At 37.0% G+C, this 22,053-nt stretch overlaps 1 protein-coding gene across 2 annotated transcripts in view; it reads right to left on the minus strand.

The window, feature by feature from the left end:
- Positions 1-22,053, minus strand: part of Vkor (Vitamin-K epoxide reductase) — a 124,926-nt gene that overhangs the window by 51,820 nt on the left and 51,053 nt on the right. The window contains exon 3 of one of the 2 annotated variants that reach the window (XM_090391639.1): positions 623-2,663. The exons of the other annotated variant lie outside the window; for it this stretch is intronic. Coding sequence (XP_090247765.1) covers positions 2,515-2,663 — 149 coding nt within the window. The 3' untranslated portion in view covers positions 623-2,514. Of the gene's footprint in view, positions 1-622; positions 2,664-22,053 lie in introns of those variants that run through there. 2 annotated transcript variants of the gene reach the window in all.

Below are 22,053 nucleotides of genomic sequence, written 5' to 3' on the forward strand. Positions count from 1 at the left end.
GAGAGTAGATCGCCGAATAACTTATTATAGAAAAGTAGCTCACGTAATAAAAAGGTTGAACACCACTGTTCTATGGGTTTCAAGGTGCACTTGTGTAGGGATGTTGAGCAGCAGCTGCACATGTTGCAACGAGCTTAGTACTAAGCGTGGGAATTAGTGATGCTATTTCGAATGAATATTTTCCATTGAAATATTTGTAGAAAACACAGTACGGAGACCGATTGTCTGTGTGAAAGTGGGGGGGGGGGGTTTGGTAAGAGATGGGTCATTAATAAGTCTGATTGCTTTCCTCTGTATTGAGTCGAGCATTTTGAGGGAGCTTTTGGGGGTCCACCCCAAAAGCTCCCTCATCCACCCAACCATCAAATACTGGGAGCAGTATTCGATGGTTGGGTGGATTTGCGATTTGTATAAGGTTAACGGCTGTTCAGGGGTGAAGTAACGTCTTGAACAAAAGAGAAATCCTAGTTTTTTTTAGAAGCTGAGGATGCAATGGTTGTTAAGTTGCTCCACTCAAACTTTTATTTGAAGTGTAGCTGAATTGAAGAGAGATAGATGTTCTTATTTTATCTGGCATATTTTGAGCTCAGATAAGATGTGATTTATTTAATAATTTTTAGGTCTTAAGATGACTTTCTGTTGTTAAAGTTTACTTCAAGTTGTACATTCCTTGCATTAATGTATCTTAGTATTATTAAATTGTTTTCATTTTTGTATACAGAAGTGTGAAGGCTCAATTTACTTAATTATTGAAGAATGAAATAGTTTTTTTTTTTTTTAAAAGAACAGAAGAGAATTATCATAGCAATATACACATATCTAATATCTAAAATCTTGCTTTCTAGATTCCAGTATAGAAATCTGATGCCACTTGCAGCTGATAGAGCAGCTATTGCAGCCAAGAGATATACATGTATCTATGTATGTACATAAAATATTTTATAATGGCAAAAGTCACCAGGATTTAACTAAATGTTTTCACACTTGCCACTAGACACAGTTCATTGGAATCAAACCAAGATTCTTTATTCCAATAAATCTGAGTTTGTTCATGTTTCCTGAAACTTATGAAACTTTACAACACAGTTCGAATTGCAACCACTCTAATTGCATGCAATCTCAAAGTTTGGAAGGTACACATGCATTGTGATTCTGACTCATGTCTTGTGATTCTCTTCTCTCCCTGACGATGTCCTTGCAAAACAAGATGAAATGTATCTGAATTTAATAAATTCTAATTTTTTAAATGTGCCAGCCATTCTAAAAATATGTCTACTACACGTTCCTTTAAAATGTCTAGTAAACATTAGGGAGTTTGGTTTTCTGGTGCACAATCCTAAATGTGAAAATTATATGAAGACTGTGAATTTGGGATCTACATGCGAGAAGCGGAGTTGTATAGGAAGTTATGAAAGTGACATATTTGAGCCATTAAAGACTAGAAGTATATGTCAATCCCCCCCCCCCCCACACACACACAAAAAAAAACCTCTGCATCATAACTGTAGATCTGAATATTAGTAAAAGTAAGAGGGAGTGAAACTTTATCTTAGGAGAACTAAGATGGGACTGCATCTTATTAATGTTGAAATTCACCAGGTTATCCTGAAGGATATCTCTGCTTAAGATAACAGTTATGAAAATCTTGAAGTTTGAACCATATAAGTACTACAAGTTTGTTTACTGAAGAAAAAATATTAGAGGGATAGCATCTGAAGATAGTGAGAGAAGGTCAATGTCCAGGAGGAAAGATGTGAACAAAAACAAAGAGCCCTGGAATACTCCAGCATTGACAGAGAAATCTAAAGAGAGAAACCATCTACTATAACACACAATGAATGACCACAGAGGAAATCAGCAACCCACTTGCAGACAGCAGGCAGAAAGGATGGTAGTGTGGTAAAGAGGACTATCTATATTAGAGTCAATTAAATGCCCAGAAATGTTAAAAGTAACCATGAGTTTTTCAAAATCTGTTTTGTGGTTAAGTTAATTTTGAAGAAAATTTGAGCACAACTAAGGAGATACTATCTGGACTTATAAGTATGCAGACTAATGAGGATTTTATGACAACATTCTCACAAAAGATCGCAAGAAGCATGGTGATCTATTTGTGATATCGTTGGAGATGATTTTCCTTGATCACTAATATGTATTGGAAGAAAAGACCTATGCCAGGTGATCCTTATCATTGCGTTATAATACAGCAGCAAAGATGCTACATTAGTTGCCCTACTGTCTTAGTGAAAGCTCTACTGCCATTTAAGTAAACACAAGTTTTCTACATTTGACCCTTTCAAAGTCTAATTTGGATTTCCTGATGGTCTTTAGCAAATGTTACAGGCTACGGTAGTACAAAAAGTTGAAAGCTAGAGTTTGTGATTTAAGATATGCTGAATTTTTATCTTGGACTACTCTGTCACATTTGTTGGAGAACAAAGGATTGGATAGTGAGCAGGAGTTTTATGTGGAGAAGGGGATGAAGGCTTCTCATTACAGCAACAATTATTTCACTTATTCATTTGGAACAGTGTTTAGATCAGGAGCGAGAGCAAATATCAGACTAAGGTAAAGAAGCACATAAATCACATGGAGGTCTTCCTGTTTAGTACCTTTGTAGTGCCAAAGGACACAGTGCTGCAACTGGCTAGATGGAGGTAGATCTGTAAGAAAAAGAAATGTGGACAAGGTTATGGCCAGAATTACTGATTAATAACAGGTTCACTATGTTAGGAAAACAATGAAGATTATTCAGTTTCTGGCTAGCAGATTGATTATATCAGATTGTTACCAACAGCATAATACTTCAGACAATCTTCTAGCTTGATCTATGAAGTTAGAGAAGGGAACGAGTTTGAATTATCAATAGTGAAATCTCAAAGATTAATTACTTCACTGGTAGGGCTATTACAATGTAGACAATCAAATCTTCAGAGATGAAATCATAGAAGAGCAATTACTGGAACTTAGAGAACAAATGAAAACAAAGTGGGGCACAAAAATTTTAAGCTAATGTAGATCGTAGAGAGAGTTCACAGTTTAACAGTCTCTGGTAATGAATAACAGATCAGACAAATACACATATTCTCCCCCCCCCTCCTGTGGAACGGTTCATGTAGAATAGTTTGAATAGTTCAAATCGCCAGTTAAAGCTCTGAGAATAGTGCATACAATTTAAGATTGAATTAAGGACATGAACATCATCATCAAATTCCTGCCATGTACCCTCAAGGGGTGCACAGGATATGATAGTACTACATGAAAAATTTACATCATTACTAACTTCCTATCTACAATTTTCCTCCAGATTAGTCTGTTACTTGTCAAGATTCCAACATTATCAAATCTTATATTTCTGTCGTCTAAGGCACTTTGTACCGTATCAATCCACCTATATCTTGGTCTTCCGCTGGGTCGTTTTCCTGCCAACCTGGCAGAGAACACTTGTTCTGCTAATCTTTCCTCGCCCATTCTGTTTAAATGACCATACCACCTGAGATTAGCTCTGCTAACACATACCTGGATGATGACAATGTCAAGTTCTTTCCTAATATACCATAATACCATAAGGTGGTGTATGGAGGAGCCGAGTCCAGAATGAGGCAGGTGACCAGTGGTGTGTCTCAGGGCTCTGTGCTTGGGCCAATGTTGTTTAATTTGTATATAAATGATATAGGAAACGGCTTAAAGGGAGATATTCAGTTGTTTGCTGATGATGCAAAGTTGTGTAGTGCAATAAAAAATCAAGCTGATGTTGAAAGTTTGCAGGAGGATTTAAATAAGCTGGTAAAATGGGAAAAAGAAAATGGATGTCAGTTCAATGTGGAAAAGTGTAAAGTCTTGCATTTTGGGATTAAAAGATTACCAGCTGTGTACTACATCGATGGAAAGGTACTCCAAGAGATTGATGAGGCTAGGGACTTAGGGGTATTGGTAGATAGGGAGATGAAGGACACATTGCTAAGGTGTCCAAGATTGCACATAGGATTACTTGGTTGTTGAGGAACACACTGACATCCAGAGATAAAGAGGTTATTATTCCCCTTTATAAAGCATTGATACTTCCACATTTGGATTACTGTGCTCAGGTCTGGTCACCTGGATTCCTTGGAGATGAGGAGGCTGTGGAGAGGGTTCAGAGAAGAGTGACCAAGTTGGTGAGTGATATAAAAAATGCTCCCTACATTGATAGATTGAGAGCTTGTGGATTGCAGAGATTGGTTGATAGAAGAAGAAGAGGGGATATGATAGAAACATTCAAATTACTAAAAGGTTTTTATAGGATTGATGCAGGGGAAATGTTTCAGCTGTGTGAAAGTGATGGAAGAACAAGAGGTCATCTCTGGAAATTAAAGAAGAGTGTGGTTAACAAATGTGTCAGAACTAGGTTTTTTGCCTGGAGGGTGGTGAATGAGTGGAATTCATTGCCTGACTTAGTTGTGAGCTCTTCGTCTGTAAATGAATTCAAGAAGAGATATGACAGATATTGTTTTGCTAGTTTGGGTCTCCCGCGATGAGTCTACTGACTCCATGGAGATACCCGTAATAATAATAATAATAATATCCTTGTTTTTAATATGATATTGCCATTGATGCCATCTGTTCACACCTCTAATCTTTCTCAGGACTCTCATATCTGCAGTCTCTAGTCTTTGTTCAAGTGTTTGACTTCTGACCCAGCTCTGAGATCCATAAGTTAAAACTGGTTTGAACACTGTCTTGTACATTGTTTGAATACCTAATTTAGTGTTCCGACTAATTTCTCTCTTATTCCATATGAATTTATTCAATTGACTTCCTACCATACCAGATTTGTTGATTCTGTTGTCTATTTCCATATTTAATTTACCATCTTCACTAAAAATCGTGCCTAAGTAGCTGAAATGTTTTACTTGTTCCACAGGTTCCCTGTTCACAATACAATTGACATTTTAAACAATTCTACCTATTCTCATTGTCTTTGTCTTTTAAATGCTGACCTTCATACCATATCTATTACAACAGTTATTCAATTTAGTCAGGGAATCTTGCAAACTTGTTGCAGATTTATTTAGAAGTATAACATCGTCCGCATAAAGCAAAGAGCTGACATTAACATCTCCAATTCTGATATCATGTTTAATACCACTTTCCTTCATAATGCGATCCATATAGATAATGAATAACAGAGGGGATAATGTGCATCCTTGTCTCACACCAGATTTAACATTAACCCATCTTCCTGTACATTCTTCAATTCTAACTGCTGACTTACAACTCAAAAATACAGACTAAGTATTGCTTGATATAATGCCCCATTGACACCATATAACTGTAGCGTATTGAATAGCTTCTCTCTTGGCACCTTGTCATATGCCTTTTCCAGATTGATTAAACTTAAATACAGATCTCTGTTATATTCCCATGATTTCTCAACTATTTGTCATAAAGTGAAGATCTGATCCTGACAGCCTCTATTTGGCTTGAATTCAGCTTGTTCTTCACCAAACTTTTCTTCCACAATTCTTCTCAACCGTTTCTCAAGTATACTTGCATATATCTTACAGGAACACTCAGTAGGTATATACCTCTGTAATTCTCACATTCAGTTTTATTTCTTTTCTTATATATGGATACTATTAGAGCTCTACTCCAATCATCAGGAATTCGTCCCTCTGTCCAGGTCTTCTGAACTAAGCAGTGCAGCCACTGTAAGACTTTTATACCACTATACTTCAGCATTTCTGGTCGAATATCATCTACTCCAGCTGTCTTTCCACATTTCAAGCCTTTGATGGCTTTTTCTACTTCAAGTATGGATATGTATTCTTGACTGTATGCCTGTTGAGTGTTTTTTTACCACCGTGCTATCACTGCTTGTTTCATTTAGCAATTTCTCGAAGTAATTACTCCATACTTCAAGGATATCTTTTTCTCCAGTTTTCATGTCACCTTTATCATCTCTAACTCCTTTTACAGCACTCTTTCCTCCATTTCTAAGCTTCTTCAACAACCTCCAGAATATTTTGACACCTTCTTGATATTTATTTTCTATGTTCTTGCCAAAGTCCACCCATGATTTTTGTTTAGCTAGGTTTTACATAGTGTTTAGCTTTCTTATATTTGTCTCTGTATTCTCTAAGAGCACAAGCTGACTTATTTGCCAGGAACTTTTGATATGCTTTCTTCTTTTCCTTCACTGCCTCTTTAACTTCCTATGTCCATCATGGAGTTATGATTTTTCTATCCTTGCATGAACATTTGTGGATAAAGTTTTTATGGTTTTATTGTATTTTTTGGTATTATTTATGGAAATTTTTTTCTTCTGAACTTAGTGTCCCCTACTTTTGATGACATCTTCCATGGTTCATGATGTCAAAACCTTAAAAATGAGTAAATTACTTATGAACACAACTCCTACACAGGAAGTGCCCAGCCTCCTGTCCAAACTGCTTTACTGGCCTGCAGTTAATTAGTGTGCTGAGCAAGTCCAACAAAGAGAAGGGGGGGGGGGGGGGCATATCAGAAACACTACTTTGGAAAATAGGCTAATCCATTATCATCAGGTTTTGTCATGTGTACCATCCAGTACCTAGCCTGCAGACCAGATTTACTGCTTCACCCTTACATGGAGAGTGGTTTCGTCTCTACACTGATTGGCAGTTCCTTAAATGCATAGTAAAAAGATAGGAAGAGCAACAAACAGAAATCCTATGCTAGAGACCAAACGTGTGGCACTTCTGGTCCCCAACAGGCTACTATCATCCACTATAAGAACAAGAGCAGCTGCTGGTCAAATTTTATTTACCATCCACCTCCAAAATTATCAAACTGACTCCTCCTCCTATTTTAATTCTAAAAGACTAACTTTAAGCTATTCAAAAAAAAAAAACATTAAAAAAAATTCTTCTTATTCATACTCAGCACTGATCTGATGTACTTAGATCTTGTGAATTTTCATTTGTGGGTCAGATATATATATATAAACCAGGACAGTAGTAATTACCAGGCAAATGAAAATGATCTATAATCTAAGGATCTAGTTAGCATTTCCTTCAACTTGAGAATTATGCTCATAAGGCAGCAATACTTGTCTTAGGCACCAGAGTCCCATTAGTGAAAACAGGTTGCACTGCAGGAGGTGTGATTGGCTTGGTTGGAAGAGGCTACATATTGCAGCCCATCAGTGGTTATGTTTGAGTAAGTCAGGTTTGGATGTCTGTAAGTGGTGGTGCATGCATTTTAATTGAAACGGCAAATGTTGATGAAACTTATGAAGTGTTATTTGAAGGATACATTTCTGTTGCTTATGGTTTTTTTTTTTTACAGAAACTTTTAAGGGATTTTGGTTAATTTCAATTTATTATTTCATGATATTGTTTTGTTTTCTGAGTAAGGTTTTTTTTTTCTGATTTGAAATAATGAAATTATTTATGGTACCTTGCATGAATGAGGAGGTAAACAGTAGGGGCATGTCATCAACACAAAGGGCACCTAGTCTCCTGTCCATTCCATGGCTTCAGCAAGGTACCCTCCCCTGCATATCACTATACGCAAACTGACTTCTGATGTACATAGTGAACAGTAGCTGGATTATTTGTTAGCTGTTAAGAAGCCTCCTGATGTCGTGTTATGTTTGTACTGTGTGCTTTCTAGATTTTGCTCTCTGGAGATCAAACACAGCAACAGCCACTTCAAGCTTCTAAATAGGGTTGTAGTTTTTCATTGGGGGATGCAAGTAAACTTCCACCTAGAGGTCTAGCTGACATTTCTATCACTAAGGAAGATATATCTTGATAGGTACTACTCCAAGAAGTCAGAAGAGTCAATTGTAGAAATGGGAAGGTGAGCTTGGTCTGAGAAAAGGTTATGTATCACCAGCCCATGAATGGCTTGTGGAAAGTTAATACTACAAAAATCTGAACTGCATGCCAAGTGAAGTCCTGCAGGTTCTGTCCTTGGGCCATTATTGCCAGTTTTTATATTTAAGATATTGAAAAGTTGTGAAGGGGAATATACAGTTGCTTTCTATTGAAGTGAAGGAATCATTACGATTCCTTATCATAATGATTCCTCATATGGAATATGTGCAAGAGGAAATGAACAAACTGGAAATTACTTGGGGAAAATAATTGATTCCACTTTTATACTACCAAATGCTAGGTTATACATTATGCTTGAATTTATTCCAGATGGTGCATTACATAGGTATTAATGGAATCTTGGAATGACAATGGGTCTGAAGTTCAGGGCCAAGTTCTTACTGTTCTTAGATTGAATCTCCAAGGTTTGAGGGGATAAAGACCAAGATAATATTTGAGAATGCAAATATATGAGATCAGATGAACTGAACAACAAAGCCTAATGAATATGCAAAGGTGAGGTGATATGATAGAGACACATAAGATGGTAAAGAGATTTCATGGAATAGAAGCAAGTGAAAGCTTCCAATAGCAGTGTGGCTAGTTTCTCCTGTAAGAAACATTTTCTTTTGAGTGGTGAGTACATCATAGTAAGGAGAGCTATAGATAAGTGGTGTGTGTGTATTGTGGGGAGGGATTTGAATGCTCCTTCCCTAATAAGTCATCATCAACATCAATTGCTTGACATGCAGGGATGATCAGGCTACTAGGACAGCACTATATGATTGAGTTTACATTAATCTTTTTCTTCTTCTTTTCAGCCATTATGAATTCACTGCTGAGCAAAGGCCTCCCCCATGATCTTCCAATTTTCCCAGTCTTCAGCTTATGACATCCATCTCTTTCCAGCCAGTTTTTCTATTTTATCTGCCCATCTTGATTTTGGGTGTCCTTGTCTTCTCTTTCCGGTTGGTATCCATTATGTTACTTTCTGGTCCATCTATTGCCTGTTCCTCGAGTCAGATGTCATGCCTGCTTGCCCATCTCCATTTGGATGCTTTTACAATGTCGATTACATACAAGACTTTTGTCTATGATCTGATCCATTCCTTCCTCTTTTTATCCATGATTCTCTCCATTCTTCTTTCCGTTACCAGTATTTGATTTTCCATTTGTTCAGTTAGTGCCCGGTTTCTGAGCCATAGGTGAGTACTGGTAATATGCATTGGTTGAATATTAATCTATCAACAATTTTTCTCCAAATTACTCTATTACTCACTTAGTCATCACTCCAATACTGCTGTATCTAACATTTCATTCTTCTAGTGCATTTCTTATTGTATCAATCCACCTAGATCTTAGGTCTCCCTATGAGCCTTTTTCTTGCCAACCTGGCAAAAGAACACTTGTTATTGCTAACCTTTTCTCTCTCATTCTTGTTTAAGTGACTATACCACGAGAGATTAGTTCTGCTAACAATGTCAAGTTTTTTCCTAATATACTCATTTTTAATATGATACTGCTATTGATGTCATCTGTTTGATCCCCTAATCTTTCTTGGAACTCTCATTTCTGTGGTCTCCAGTTTTTAATCAAGTATTTTATTTCTAAAAGAAAACTGGTTTGAATAATGTCTCGTATATAGGTAATTTTGTGTTTTGACAAATTTCTCTCTTATTAGATACAATTTATTCAACTAGCTCCCCATCCTGTTGTCTATTTCGAAATTTAATTTGCCATCTTCATTAAAAATTATGCCTAAATAGCTGATATATATTTTACTTGTGTAGGTTCTCCATTGATAATGCAACTGAAGTTTTCTATATCTGTGCCTATTTTCATAGCTTTGGTCTTTTTATTGATGATTTTCATGCCAACTTTTTACAATTGACATACAATTTAGTTACAAGATCCTGGAGACTTGCACTGGATGTCTAAGAGTAACATCATCTGCATAAAGGAAAGAGCTAATTTTCACATCTCTAATTGTAATATAAAGTTTAATACTACTTTCTTTCATAGATCAGTGGTCTTAATCTGGACAGTAGCACCCTCCCCCCGGTGGGTACTGTGAACTCTGGGGGGGGGGCAAGTGTTATAATACTACTAATATAATAAAAGCAAAAAATTCTGTACTTAATCTAGCATCCCTATTTGTATTGTATGTTTGGCAACACTTTTCAGAATATTGTATGTCTGGCAATACCATTGAAATTTATTTGCTACTTATTTTTTAAAATTTTTACATTGAAAGTTAAGTTATTGGGCTACTTTTTGGTCTGAATTTTCTACATTGAAAATAATTGATTTGGGATATTTTTTGCAGAATCCATTACTTTTATAAGCTTTACCTGCTACTTTTCCTACCGCCTATCTGGCAACCCTGGTTTGCAGTTTACATCTAGCCCATGGTATCATGTGGCACACTTCATTGATATTGTGTAGCACTGTAGCCTATTAAAATGAGTGAAAAAGGAAGAAGTGTCAATATTCAAGTGAATATTTAAAATATGGAGTTATTCCATCTATAAATAATGAGCAGTTAACAATGTGCTTAATATGTGAAAAAAACTTTCTCAAACAAAGGAAAGAAGCCTTCAAGAATGATTGAGCATTTAAGAACAAAGCATCCAAATAATGATATGGAGTACTTTTGCGAATTAAAGACTAAATTTAGAAATCGTCCTGGACTTAAAGGGTTGGTTGCAAAACAAAGTAACCAACAAGAAAAGGGACTTGTGTCTTAAAAACTTTCAAAATTAATTGCCAAATGTGAAAAGCCACATTCATTCAATTTCTCTCAGCAATAGTTCAGTATCAACAAGAATTGACAAAGGACATTGAAAAAAAAAAAAACTTCGTGATGATTTAAAAACCACAGAATTTTCTTTGCAACTTGATGAAACAACTTTATATGACAACAAAGCTTTGTTAATGGCATATGTGCATTATATATATAAATACTAACGAAGAAATTATTGAAAAGTTTCTATTTGCTGAACAACTGAAAATTGACACAAAAGGTTCTATAATTTTTAAGGTTGTTAAAGACTTTTTTTAATGCTAAAAACATTATTGTGTATGCTAAAAATATTATTGTGTGTGCAACTGATGGAGTGTCAGTTATGATTGGTTGCCAGCCTAGATTTATAGTACTGCTTCTTTTAAATGTGCTATAAATCCAGGTTGACGAAGCATTTGACAAAGGACATTGAAAGGACAGTCAATTGCCAAATATCTTGACAATTGACTGCATTCTTCACAGACAGTACTTAGCTGGCTGCAAATCGTCTTAGCAGTAGACTACATAAGACATCAGATGATGTTATTAAAGCAGTGAATAAAATAAAAGCCCAGCCATTGAATAGCTGTATTTTTCAGGAACTTTGCCATAAAAATGAAGAAGAATTTGAACATCTTTTGCTTCACACTGAAATTAGATGGCTCTCAAATGGAAACTATCTGCAACACTTTAATGATCTCTATGATACTGTTTTGGAATTCCTTAATTCACGTGATGAGAACATGTGTAATGTTCTAAAAAAGGAAAAGGTTGACATCGCATATCTTTCTGATATTTTCACATTAAATGAGGTTAACAGCAAATTACAGGGAAGCAAGATGAATCTTATTAAAGCAAAGGGAATTATAAATGCTTTTATCAGCAAATTAACATTTTACAAGCAGAGCATTGTAAGACAAGATTTTCTGCAGTTCCTAAGTCTACAAATAATAGATGATGATTTAATACTGGATACAGATTTGGAGTGTTATTGTTCCCGTCTTTGACATTGAAAGAAGACGTGATGATCAGATTCAAAGACTTGGATGAGCTTAAAATACCTGATGGGTCACAAATTCCTTCTGTTCATCCAAATTTGTGTGAAGAATTTATTGACTTAAAGATTCTGGCCAAACATGCAATGCAAGTATCCTCAGCTTTTGCAAGAAATAAAATTACTGCTCATTGCTTTTCCTTCTTCATACTTGATTGAGAAAGGATTTAGCATTGTGTTGCAATTGCTAGCTAAACAGCGAAAGAGATTGCAAATAAGTGAAAGAGGAGATTTGAGACTTCATTTGTCAAACACTGAACATAATATTAAAAAGTTAACAGGATCTCATCAAACTCAAGATAGCAATTAATGACTGGCTTATTAAATAAGGTAATTGTACATCTTTTTTTTTGAGTAAAATTAATTTATATCAAAGTCATTAATTTTTAATTAATGGTCAGTTCAAATATGCTGATGGTAATTTAGGTTTGCCTGATAATATATTATCATTATCCTATCGAGTCATTAACCTAGTGTAAAACTGAGCAGGGGTGCCCAGGCAAAAAAAGGTTAAGAACCACTGATATAGATGATGGCTGGTGAAAGTTGCTGCTAAAAAGATAAGTTTTATTTTTGTAGTAAAGTACTGATTTGGATTTGAATTTTGGTGTAGTTTTGTTTATTTTTTTTATAGCTTAGCATAACTGATTGATCGTGGAGATTTATGTGTTTAAACAGGCTTTTATTTTTATTATTTTTGAATCTTGAAGTGAACGACAGCAAAATGGTGGTACAAATGAGATTGGGCTGTGCAAAAATCAAACAATTAATGGCATGAACTTTGAGGATGGTAGGTTGTCATGATGTATATGTGGCAGAATGTGAAGAGTGTGTTTGTGGAGCAATGGAACAGGAAACAAGAGAGGGTAAGGATATGTCAAAAGTGCGATATTCTGTTGGACTACAAGTTATTGGTAAATGCAAAACTGGCTGACAATAGAATGAAAGAGTGCATAAATGACCATTGAATCACAGAACAGAAGTGAGTGGAACTATGGCAGCGAAAAAAAGTATAGCTGAAGAAACAAAAGCAAGTGACACTGTGGAAGCAAAGAAACATCGGAATGAGGAAACAAAGAAACAAATGATAGACTGACAGATAGTGTAATTGCCAGAATGTAAGACTTGGAAAAATTAGTTGATCAAATGAGAATTGAAATGAAAAATACATGTAGTGAGATGAGAAGTTTGGTGGATAAGAATGGACGAGTTCAAAAGGTTAGAACAAAGGAAAGCAGAGGAAAAAAAGGTGACAAATGACTCAAAAACAGCAATGTATGGAGATTCCATAGATGTGTGTGGCAAATGAGAGATTCCATAAGGTGTGTTTTCCAGGAGTAAAATTAGCAGGATAATTAGCCGGTCTGGTTGGCCGAGTAGTTAGCGTGTCTGCTCTCCAATCAAAAGGCTGTGGGTTCGAATCCCGGCGTGGGCATGGATGTTTGTGATTGTCTGTGAAAATACTAGTAGTGGTGATGGGTGGTAGATGGCATTAGTGTGGTGGAGACAGAGTTGTAGAAGAGATTCCCTCCCTTGATGAGTCTTTTGTACTCCCTGGTAGTGTCATGTAATAATAATAATTGAGGCATTAGATAAGAGAAGCAGACGAGCAAGTGAGCTGGTGTTAGAACAAATGACTTATACTGATACAAAGAACACATATCAGTAGATTGTTGAGGAGATAATGTTGTTGGAAGAGTGGTCAGTGCACTACCTGGGTATGATAATGGTGAGTTGAGATGAAGAGCAAGGATCATGAATGGTATGTTGGCAGATCTGTGTGAGAAGGGAATGGATGCATTTGAATGAAATGCACATTGATTGGGATACACTTGAAGGAAAGATGGAAATGTATGAAAGCGACAGGTTATATTTTGAATGGATTTGGTGAGAGTCAGACTTTTGCTGCAAGGAGGAATGAGTGATGTGAGCAAGAGAGTGGAAGAAGTAATAAGTGAAGCAAGACATCAGGAGAACAGAACTGGTAAGACTGAAGTTATTGTAAATGAAAATAGTGAGTGACAATAATAGGACGAGAATGCAAGATGGACAGGGAAGCATGGGGGGGGGGATCAGGGCGGACAGGGAAACGCAGTATAAGTAGGGATGTTGGAAGTAGTAGTAGTGAATGTGTATACATGGGAATGAGATGGCCTGTATGTATGGGATGTAATTAGGTCTCAAGAGATATAGTTTAAATGGTGATAAAGGTCTAGCAAAAGCACTGACAAATGAACTAGCAACAACTCAAAGAAAAATGGAGAAGCTGATGCTAGGCATCACATTAAAAGATAAGAAGTGAAACAATTGGACAAGAAGCCAGACTACTAACAAATTGAATTCCAAAAGAAGGGAAATGAGGCCAAGGACATCCGAAAAGAAAGTGGAGTGATGAATTGTCAAATTTTGTTGGGAAAAATTGGTCAACTATTGCCAAGAACAGAGAAAGGTGGAAGGAACTGGAGGAGGCCTTCGTCCAGCAGTGGACAGAAAATGGCTGAAAAGAAGAAGAAAGGCAAATTGGAATGGTTAGGTGCAAGGAAATCACAACCAACAAGTGTAAGGGTAGGACTGGTTATAGACCTAAAAGTGAATTGCTGTGTTTATTTACAAATGCCAGGAGCATTAGAAATAAGAGATGAAATGATTTCATTGATTAAGTTTTCTCACAAAATATTGAAAGTTTATTTTTCACTTGGTTAGAGTATAATAAATTTAGTTTAATCCTTTATTCAAGTGTGAGCAAACAAAGTTTGTGCCTGAAAGTATCTTCAGGACTGGGGTAAGGTGGTACAACACCAGGACACTCCTTGCAAAGGTGGAGCAAGCTACCAACATTCCTATCTCAGTATCTCCCATAATGCAAAACACAATTCCTTGCAGATATGTCTAATGTTATGCATTAAGGGAAGGGCCACAACCCAGACTAGTTTCGACCTTTATTGAGGTCTCTTCAGTGGGAGCCAGGCCCAAGTGGAGATAACAGGCAGAAGCATCAGCAGGTCATCTCTACCTATAGGAGTTGCCAAATGGTGTGCCACCCTTTTTTTTAATAAATTACCCTGGATTTAGAGAAAGATGTTGAAAGTTTATTTTTCACTTGGTTAGAGTATAATAAATTTAGTTTAATCCTTTATCCAAGTGGGAGCAAACAAAGTTTGCACCTGAAAGTATCTTCAGGATTAAACTAAATTTATCACAAAATATTCTTGGAATAAAGAAAACATGATTGGATAAGGATGATATCCTGATGGGAATAGAAATGTTTTCTGTGGTGCTGTTAATGATAGCAAGTGAATTATATCCACGCAAAGTGGAGATACGAGATGTAAATAGTGGCAATGGTTTTAAGTCAGTATGGTGTAAGGTGGAGGTTGACAGGAAGAGATATTTAGTTGGATGCTGATAAGAAATGTATAAGCAACTTGGGTTAGTGAACAAAGGAAGACTATTATGGGCAATTTTAATTATGGCAGTATAGATTAGAATGAAGAGACAGCATTTGGGAATAAAGAAAGTGAATTTCTTGAGATCTTAAGAGATAGCTATCTTAGGCAGTATGCGAAGGAGGGCATACAAGGATCAATAGTTTTAGATCTGACCATTTCATCAGAGGATGTGATTGTGAGTGGGTTTTGCACTTCACTCCAGTTGGTGAGTGATTAGCCATATGAAGGCATCTGTGAGCAAAGAATATATGTGGAATTACAAGACTAGTGATTATGAAAAGCTTAGGAGACAACTTGGAGCTATAGCATGGAATGATGTGTTGTTAAGTGAGAGAGAGAGAGAAAAAAGCCAGTTTGCATATGTGCAAACTGACCAAAAGATACTTAACAAAATCGATATGTGAATGCATTTCCAAAAGTCAAAAGGTTGAATAAAGAGATTAAGCATGAAACTTGGAAGACGAGGATACAGTGGAAGCAGCACGAAATGAATAATGGTAGCAATCAATTGCATGAGGAGTATAAAGAGCAAGTCAAAAAGGTTAGACTCAATTGGTAAGAATAGTAAAACTACAGTATTAGCAGAAATTAGGAAATCATGCCAAGAAAAATCCTAGAAAGTTTTTCAAATATGTGGCAAGCAGAAGGAAAAATTATCGTTGTAAGATGATGTTAATGGATGAAAATGGTAAGAATGGTAACTGCTGCAGAAGACATCATTGAGGTACAGTGAACAATTTATAAGGGTGTTTCATCATCATCAGTGTGAAATCATAAAAAACTCAAGTGTAGAGGACATAGGAGAGGATGGCTTAATTGTGTGTGAGGAGGAAGTATATAAGGAAATAAATAAGCTGGATATCAAGGCAATAGGATTTGATGACATATCACCATGTCTTAAGGAAATGTTCCAAGGAATTCACATCATCACAGGTTCCAAGAGAACAGAAAGAAGGCAAAATTGATCCACTGCAAAAAGGTGGTGATAAGGCTGTGGCTACAAATTATAAGCCAATCTGTATATCTGGAGTTGTGGTTAAGGTACTGGAGAGATTAATGAGAACTAGAATACAGAAATGGGTTTATAGCAATATTCTCTGTGGTTGTCAGCATGGGTTTGTTAAAGGGAGATTGTGTTTTACTAAACTTTTGTATTATAACAAAGGTGACTAGAGCAAAACTATTACCATTGTGATAGTTTTGCTCTAGTCCAGTGACAGATTTTTCTTTCACTGGACTAGAAATTAGCATTCCTTACCTGCTACCATATATCACTAGTACAGTCCTCCAGATCTGATTAGTGTCCACCTCTCAACATGGTCAAATAGGCTAGACAGCCAATATCAGAATCTCTGAGCACAAAGATTACATCTAATACCATTACTATGGCTACTCAATACTTTCAGACCACACCCTGGTTACCCATTACAAGACATGTTGAAAAAAAGGCCACTTTACTTCACTATAGCAAATACAAGAGACTATCCATGGAATCTGCTTCCATTTAAAAAATATCCAAACCTCAATTTTAGATCCATAAAATTGCCTCAAATATGAGAAATGCTCCCCAGTCCTTCATCTCAATAGCCAAGTCTGCTAGGTGGTACAATTTATAACTATAGGCCAATCTTTGTTTTTCTCCTTCACTTACCCATGTAGTGCCTTGCCTGTGTGCATGCGTTGTTCCCTGATGATGCCAATCTGACAACAAAATACTAGAAGTATCAATTAAATTATTTTTTATGTAATATAACATCTAAGTTGTCATATCCTTCTTAAAAATATCAGTATGATAATGTACTGGTTTTTCTAAATACAAATGACAGGAGTATCAGGAATAAAGAAAATAACTGTCATACTGACACTCAGCCTGTGGTGATTACTGGTATCAGTGAAATGTGATAGAATATGATGTCCTGACAAAAACAGAAGTGGAAGGGTATAACATATTTCAGCAGGATAGGGAATGTAAATGAAGTGGTGGAGTGTTACATGTGATAAGTGATCCATTTTTTTTTATTCATTAAGGACAGAGAACTGGATGGGAAATGGCAGTGACAGTTCTGAGAATGTATGGTGTGAAGTAAAGGTGGGCAGGACAAGATACAGTTGAATCCACTTATTATGATCACAGATAATATTATCAATTGGCTATTGTTATCAAAATCAGTCAGTCCCAAAACACACCATTTAAAATGAATTAAAAATAATCCATTTATTATAATCAAATTTTGGTTATTGTTATCAAAATCCTTGAATGCAAGTCAGAACTTTAATGGTTAATGAGGAGAAAATCTGACAAAGAACATTTGTCGAAATCTGACTTTTGTGTTAATCTTCGCTTAACCTTAATCTTCCGTAAATCTCCAAGGCAAATGCAGGTGGGTATAAATACAGTCGAATTGCGATTTTTCAGGTTTATTTTTGTGATCTCTTTCAGTAAGTGAATTTGACTTTAAGTGCTTGTTAAAACAGTCCTTAGCATTATGGCAGAAGCAAGTTAATAACAAAGATTTATCTTTTCAAGAAAAGCAAAGAATTTGAGTGCTATGATGAGTTGCTCAAAATGAGTCAGCATAGTGCAGCTGTATATTTAAAAATTTCACAACCACTCGTGTAAGATCTTAAAAAACAGATCAAAGATTGAAACCTCAGTTCTTACTAATAAGAACATTGATCGGAAGAGAGACCAATCTGGTAAGGATACTCAAGTTGAATCAGCATTAAAAATTAGGTTTAGTAATGTTCGTGAAAAGAATGCTTTGATTGATGGGCCTTTGATGTGTCAAAAAGCAGATCTTGCAAACACAATGGGCAAAGAAAATTTCACCCCAACTGATGGATGGTTTAACAGGTGGAAAAAGCAAGAGAATATTGTGTACAAGCGTATTCATGGTGAAGAAAAAAAGTACTGATATAATTGGTGAGCTTCCAGGTAGTGAAGAAGTTTATTACTGTTGACTTTCTGCATTATTTTGGAGAGGACTGAGGTGATTGCAATTGGTTGATAGTTGGATGTCAGGCTTTTGTCTCCCTTTTTTGGAATGGGTTTGAGATGGGCTAGGTGCCAGCTGAGTATAGAAGATATGATATAAGACGGGTGTTAGCTCTGGAGCACAACATTGGAATACAATAGGAGAGATGTCAATGGGACCAGATGACTTTGCAGTGTTGAGGTTGTTTAATATTCTTTTTGTCTTTCTGCCGCAGGAGACATACAGTGCTCAGCTCCTGGTATGGAAAGAGGTGATTTGCCTTCATTGTGTATGCAGCAGTTTGAGGAAGAGTGATGCTAGGAGGACGTAAGTGAGTCTATTAGAGAGCAAAAGGAAAGGGTGAAAGAAATGATAGTTGTGGCAGGTATGAATGATTTAAAAAGAGATAAAATGGAAATGATATAGGACCTGAATGAATTGTTTGAGGTAGTAAAAGAAAAGAATGAGAAAGTTAGGATGATTAGTCTTTTTCCACGGTATGACAGTGAAGTGTTTAGAAGGAGGGCCATAATTGCAAATGACTTTATGCGTGGGTTATGCATGACGAATGGTGTGGAATTTGTGGACGTGTGGAGTGAGTTTGATGGGCGAAAGGATCTATATAAGATGGATGGTTTGCATTTGAATGGATTCGGTGTAAGGAGACTTGAAAAAGTGTTGTTGAATGAAGTGGATGTGCAGAATCAGGGAAACTAGATTTATTAAGGGTGGGGGAGTAGATATGCAGACCTTAGGGAGGCAGTTGAGTGTATGAATGAGTATAATATGCCCGAGCGAATAAGGACAACAAATCAGAATGAGATAGTATAAGGCATCAAGGTAGTGATGGGGCTAACGGGGGTCTTAAATTCATGTACACTAATACTAGGAGTATTAGGAACAAGAAGGAAGAGTTTTTGGCCATGGTTGGCACTTCCAGACCACAGGTTATAGGTATTAGTGAAACATGGCTGACTCTAGATGATATAACTAGTGGGATTGAATGTGATGGGTATAGTATGTTCAGGAATGACAGAGAGAATAAAACGGGGGAAGTAGTATTGTTATTGATAGCTGATGAGCTGCAGCCAAGGAGAATAGAAGCTGAATTGCAGGATAGAGAAAAGAGCACATTTGAGGCCATTTGGTGTGAGATTGTGGCTAGCAGAACAAAATATACAATTGGGTGCTGCTATAGACCAGGTGATGGAAAAGATGGTGGAGATAGTATGCACAAGCAAATAGAAGAAATGAGTGGAAGGAGGGTAATTATTATGGGAGATTTCAACTATGGTAGCATTGATTGGAGTGAGGAGAGGACACACGGGAGGAAGGAATTGGATTTTATGCAGTTATTAAGGGATAACTATCTGCAACAGCATGTAATGGAAAATACTAGGGGTCAGAGAGTGCTTGACCTAGTAATTGCATCTGAGGATTTGGCTGTAACTAATATGACCACATTGCCATCAATTGGTGAGAGTGATCATAGGGTCTTGACTTGGGAAGTGGCTAAAGGTGTGGAATTTACAATTAAGACAGGGTACATGTGGAATTATTGGGCTGGTAAGTATGACAAGCTTAGGAGTTTGATTGGTTTAGTGCCATGGCATGTACAACTGCAAGGGCTAGAAGTTGATAGTGCATGAGAGGCGGTTAAGAAGTGTTTGCATGAAGCAATGGCTGACTGTATACCTAGAGTCCGAATAATAAATCAAGTAGAGGTTAAATATATGAATAACACCACTAAGCTTGAGCTGCAAAAAAAGAAATAACTATACAGGGAATTTAAGGAGAAAGGTGACCGGCAGGCACATGAACAGTATAAAGCGCAGGCCAGAAGGGTAATAAGTGTGGTAAGAAAAGCCAAAAAGATTACGAAAGAATATTGGCCATGCAGGCTAAAGAGAATCCTAAAAACAGTTTTTTCGATATGTTGCAAGTAAAAGAAAAAATGGATATGGCAGAATGATTTTAAAGAATGCCGATGGTAGGGAGGTAACTGAATCAGTTGATATAGTTGAGTTACTGAGTGAGCACTTTGCAAGAATGTATCATCCAGGTGGTGACATTGCAGAAATGAATGAACCAATAAATTATACGGAAATTGTGGTGAATGAAGTGGAGGTGAGTAGTCTATTGCAAAACTTCAATGTCAATACGTCTGTGGGATTGGATGGTATACCAGCTCGTGTTGTACGTGAAGCGGCTAAAGAATTGTCAGTACCCTTGACCATTTTGTTTAATTTGAGTCTCTGGTCTGGGTTAGTCCCGAGGGGGTGGAAAGAGGGGAAAATAGTTCCACTGCATAAAGGAGGTTCCAAGACTGATGTTGTAAATTACCGACTGATTAGCATATCAGGCATCATTGTCAAGGTCTTGGAGAAATTAGTCAAGAGAAGAATACAGGACTGGATAGATGAAAATGGGATACTGTATGTGGGACAACATGGTTTTGTGAAGGGTAGATCATGCCTCAGCAACTTGCTCACGTTTTATAACACAGTGACGGCTGAACTGGATAAGGGTAATGGATTTACAGTGATTCTACTACACCTTGCCAAGGCCTTTGACAGGATACCACATGGAACTCTAATCGGTAAACTGGAGTAGATGGGGATGGATAAGAGGGTGGTTGATGGAGAAATACCAGAGAGTGGTTTATTCAGGAGTAGAGTCCAAAAGATGGCTTGTGACTAGTGGTGTGCCATAGGGTTCTGTTCTTGGACCACTACTTTTCAATTTGTTCATCAATGATATAGGAAAGGATCTGAGAGGAAGTGTTCACTTGTTTGCTGATGATGCAAAGTTGGGTAGAGCAATTGTGAGTGCACAGGATGTCAAATTTTTTAAGATGATTTGGATAGTTTGGAGGACTGGGCTAAGGAAAATGGATGTTAATTTAATGTGGCAAAGTGTAAGGTTATGCATTTTGGGGTGAAAAGATTAGCAGCAGTATATCACATTGGTGGAACCGTACTCCAGGAGATTGACGAGGCCAGGGATTTGGGAGTGTTGGTTGATAGGGAATTGAAGTTTAGGGGGCACATTGCAAAAGTGGCTAAATCAGTTCATTAAATCACTTGACTTCTGAAAAATACTTTAACATGCAGAGACAAACAAGTTATTGTTCCTCTGTATCGAGAGCGTTGATAAGATGCCATCTAGACTACTGTGCCCAGATATGGGCACCAGGGTTTCTTCTTGATGGGGAGGAGGTGGAGAGGATCCAGAGACGAGTGACCAAGATGATAGCAGGTCTGTGAAATGAACCTTATGAGAACAGGTTGAAGATTTCTGGGTTGCAAAAATTGGTCGATAGGCGGAAAAGGGGTGAATTGAGACATTCAAATTACTGAAAGGTTTCTATAAGATTAATCCAGAAGATATTTTTGAGTAGAGGACTGGTGGTGGGAGGACTAGGGGCCATACATGGAAGCTGGGCAAGAATGTGGTTAGCAGGGGTGTTAGAGCTAGGTTTTTTACTTGGAGAGTGGTGAATGAGGGAATAAGCTGCCAGAGTCTGTTGTGGGTGCTATGACTGTGAATGAGTTCAAGGCGAGGTATGATAGATGCTGTGTGAATGTCGAATAGTTGTTCTTGACATGGTCTCCCTTGATGAGTCTGTCGACTCCTTGGAGTTGCCCGAAAATAATAATATCATACAAAGTTGAACTTCGAACTTTATGATTTAAAAGGTTCTGCTGACACCTATCTCCATTTTCTCCAGCAATTCAAGTTTTAACTTGAGAGTGAGAAAACTTCTCTTAGTTTCGCAGGAGTAGCTATAGCGACACCATGTGGGCTAGGAGCATACATATATGAATGCAGTTTGTTTGCGCATTTTCTGACTGTGCATTATACAAAACAACCCATGTGATCTCTCTTAGCCAATGAGTCACTGGGAGTATTGTGCGAAGCATACGTTCAGGAGTCGCGTGCCCCATGCGAC

The sequence above is a fragment of the Typopeltis vanoorti genome, chromosome 4 (genome assembly GCF_054136105.1).
Source record: "Typopeltis vanoorti isolate ZY-2024b chromosome 4, IOZ_Tvanoo_1.0, whole genome shotgun sequence".
Classification (NCBI taxonomy): domain Eukaryota; kingdom Metazoa; phylum Arthropoda; class Arachnida; order Uropygi; family Thelyphonidae; genus Typopeltis; species Typopeltis vanoorti.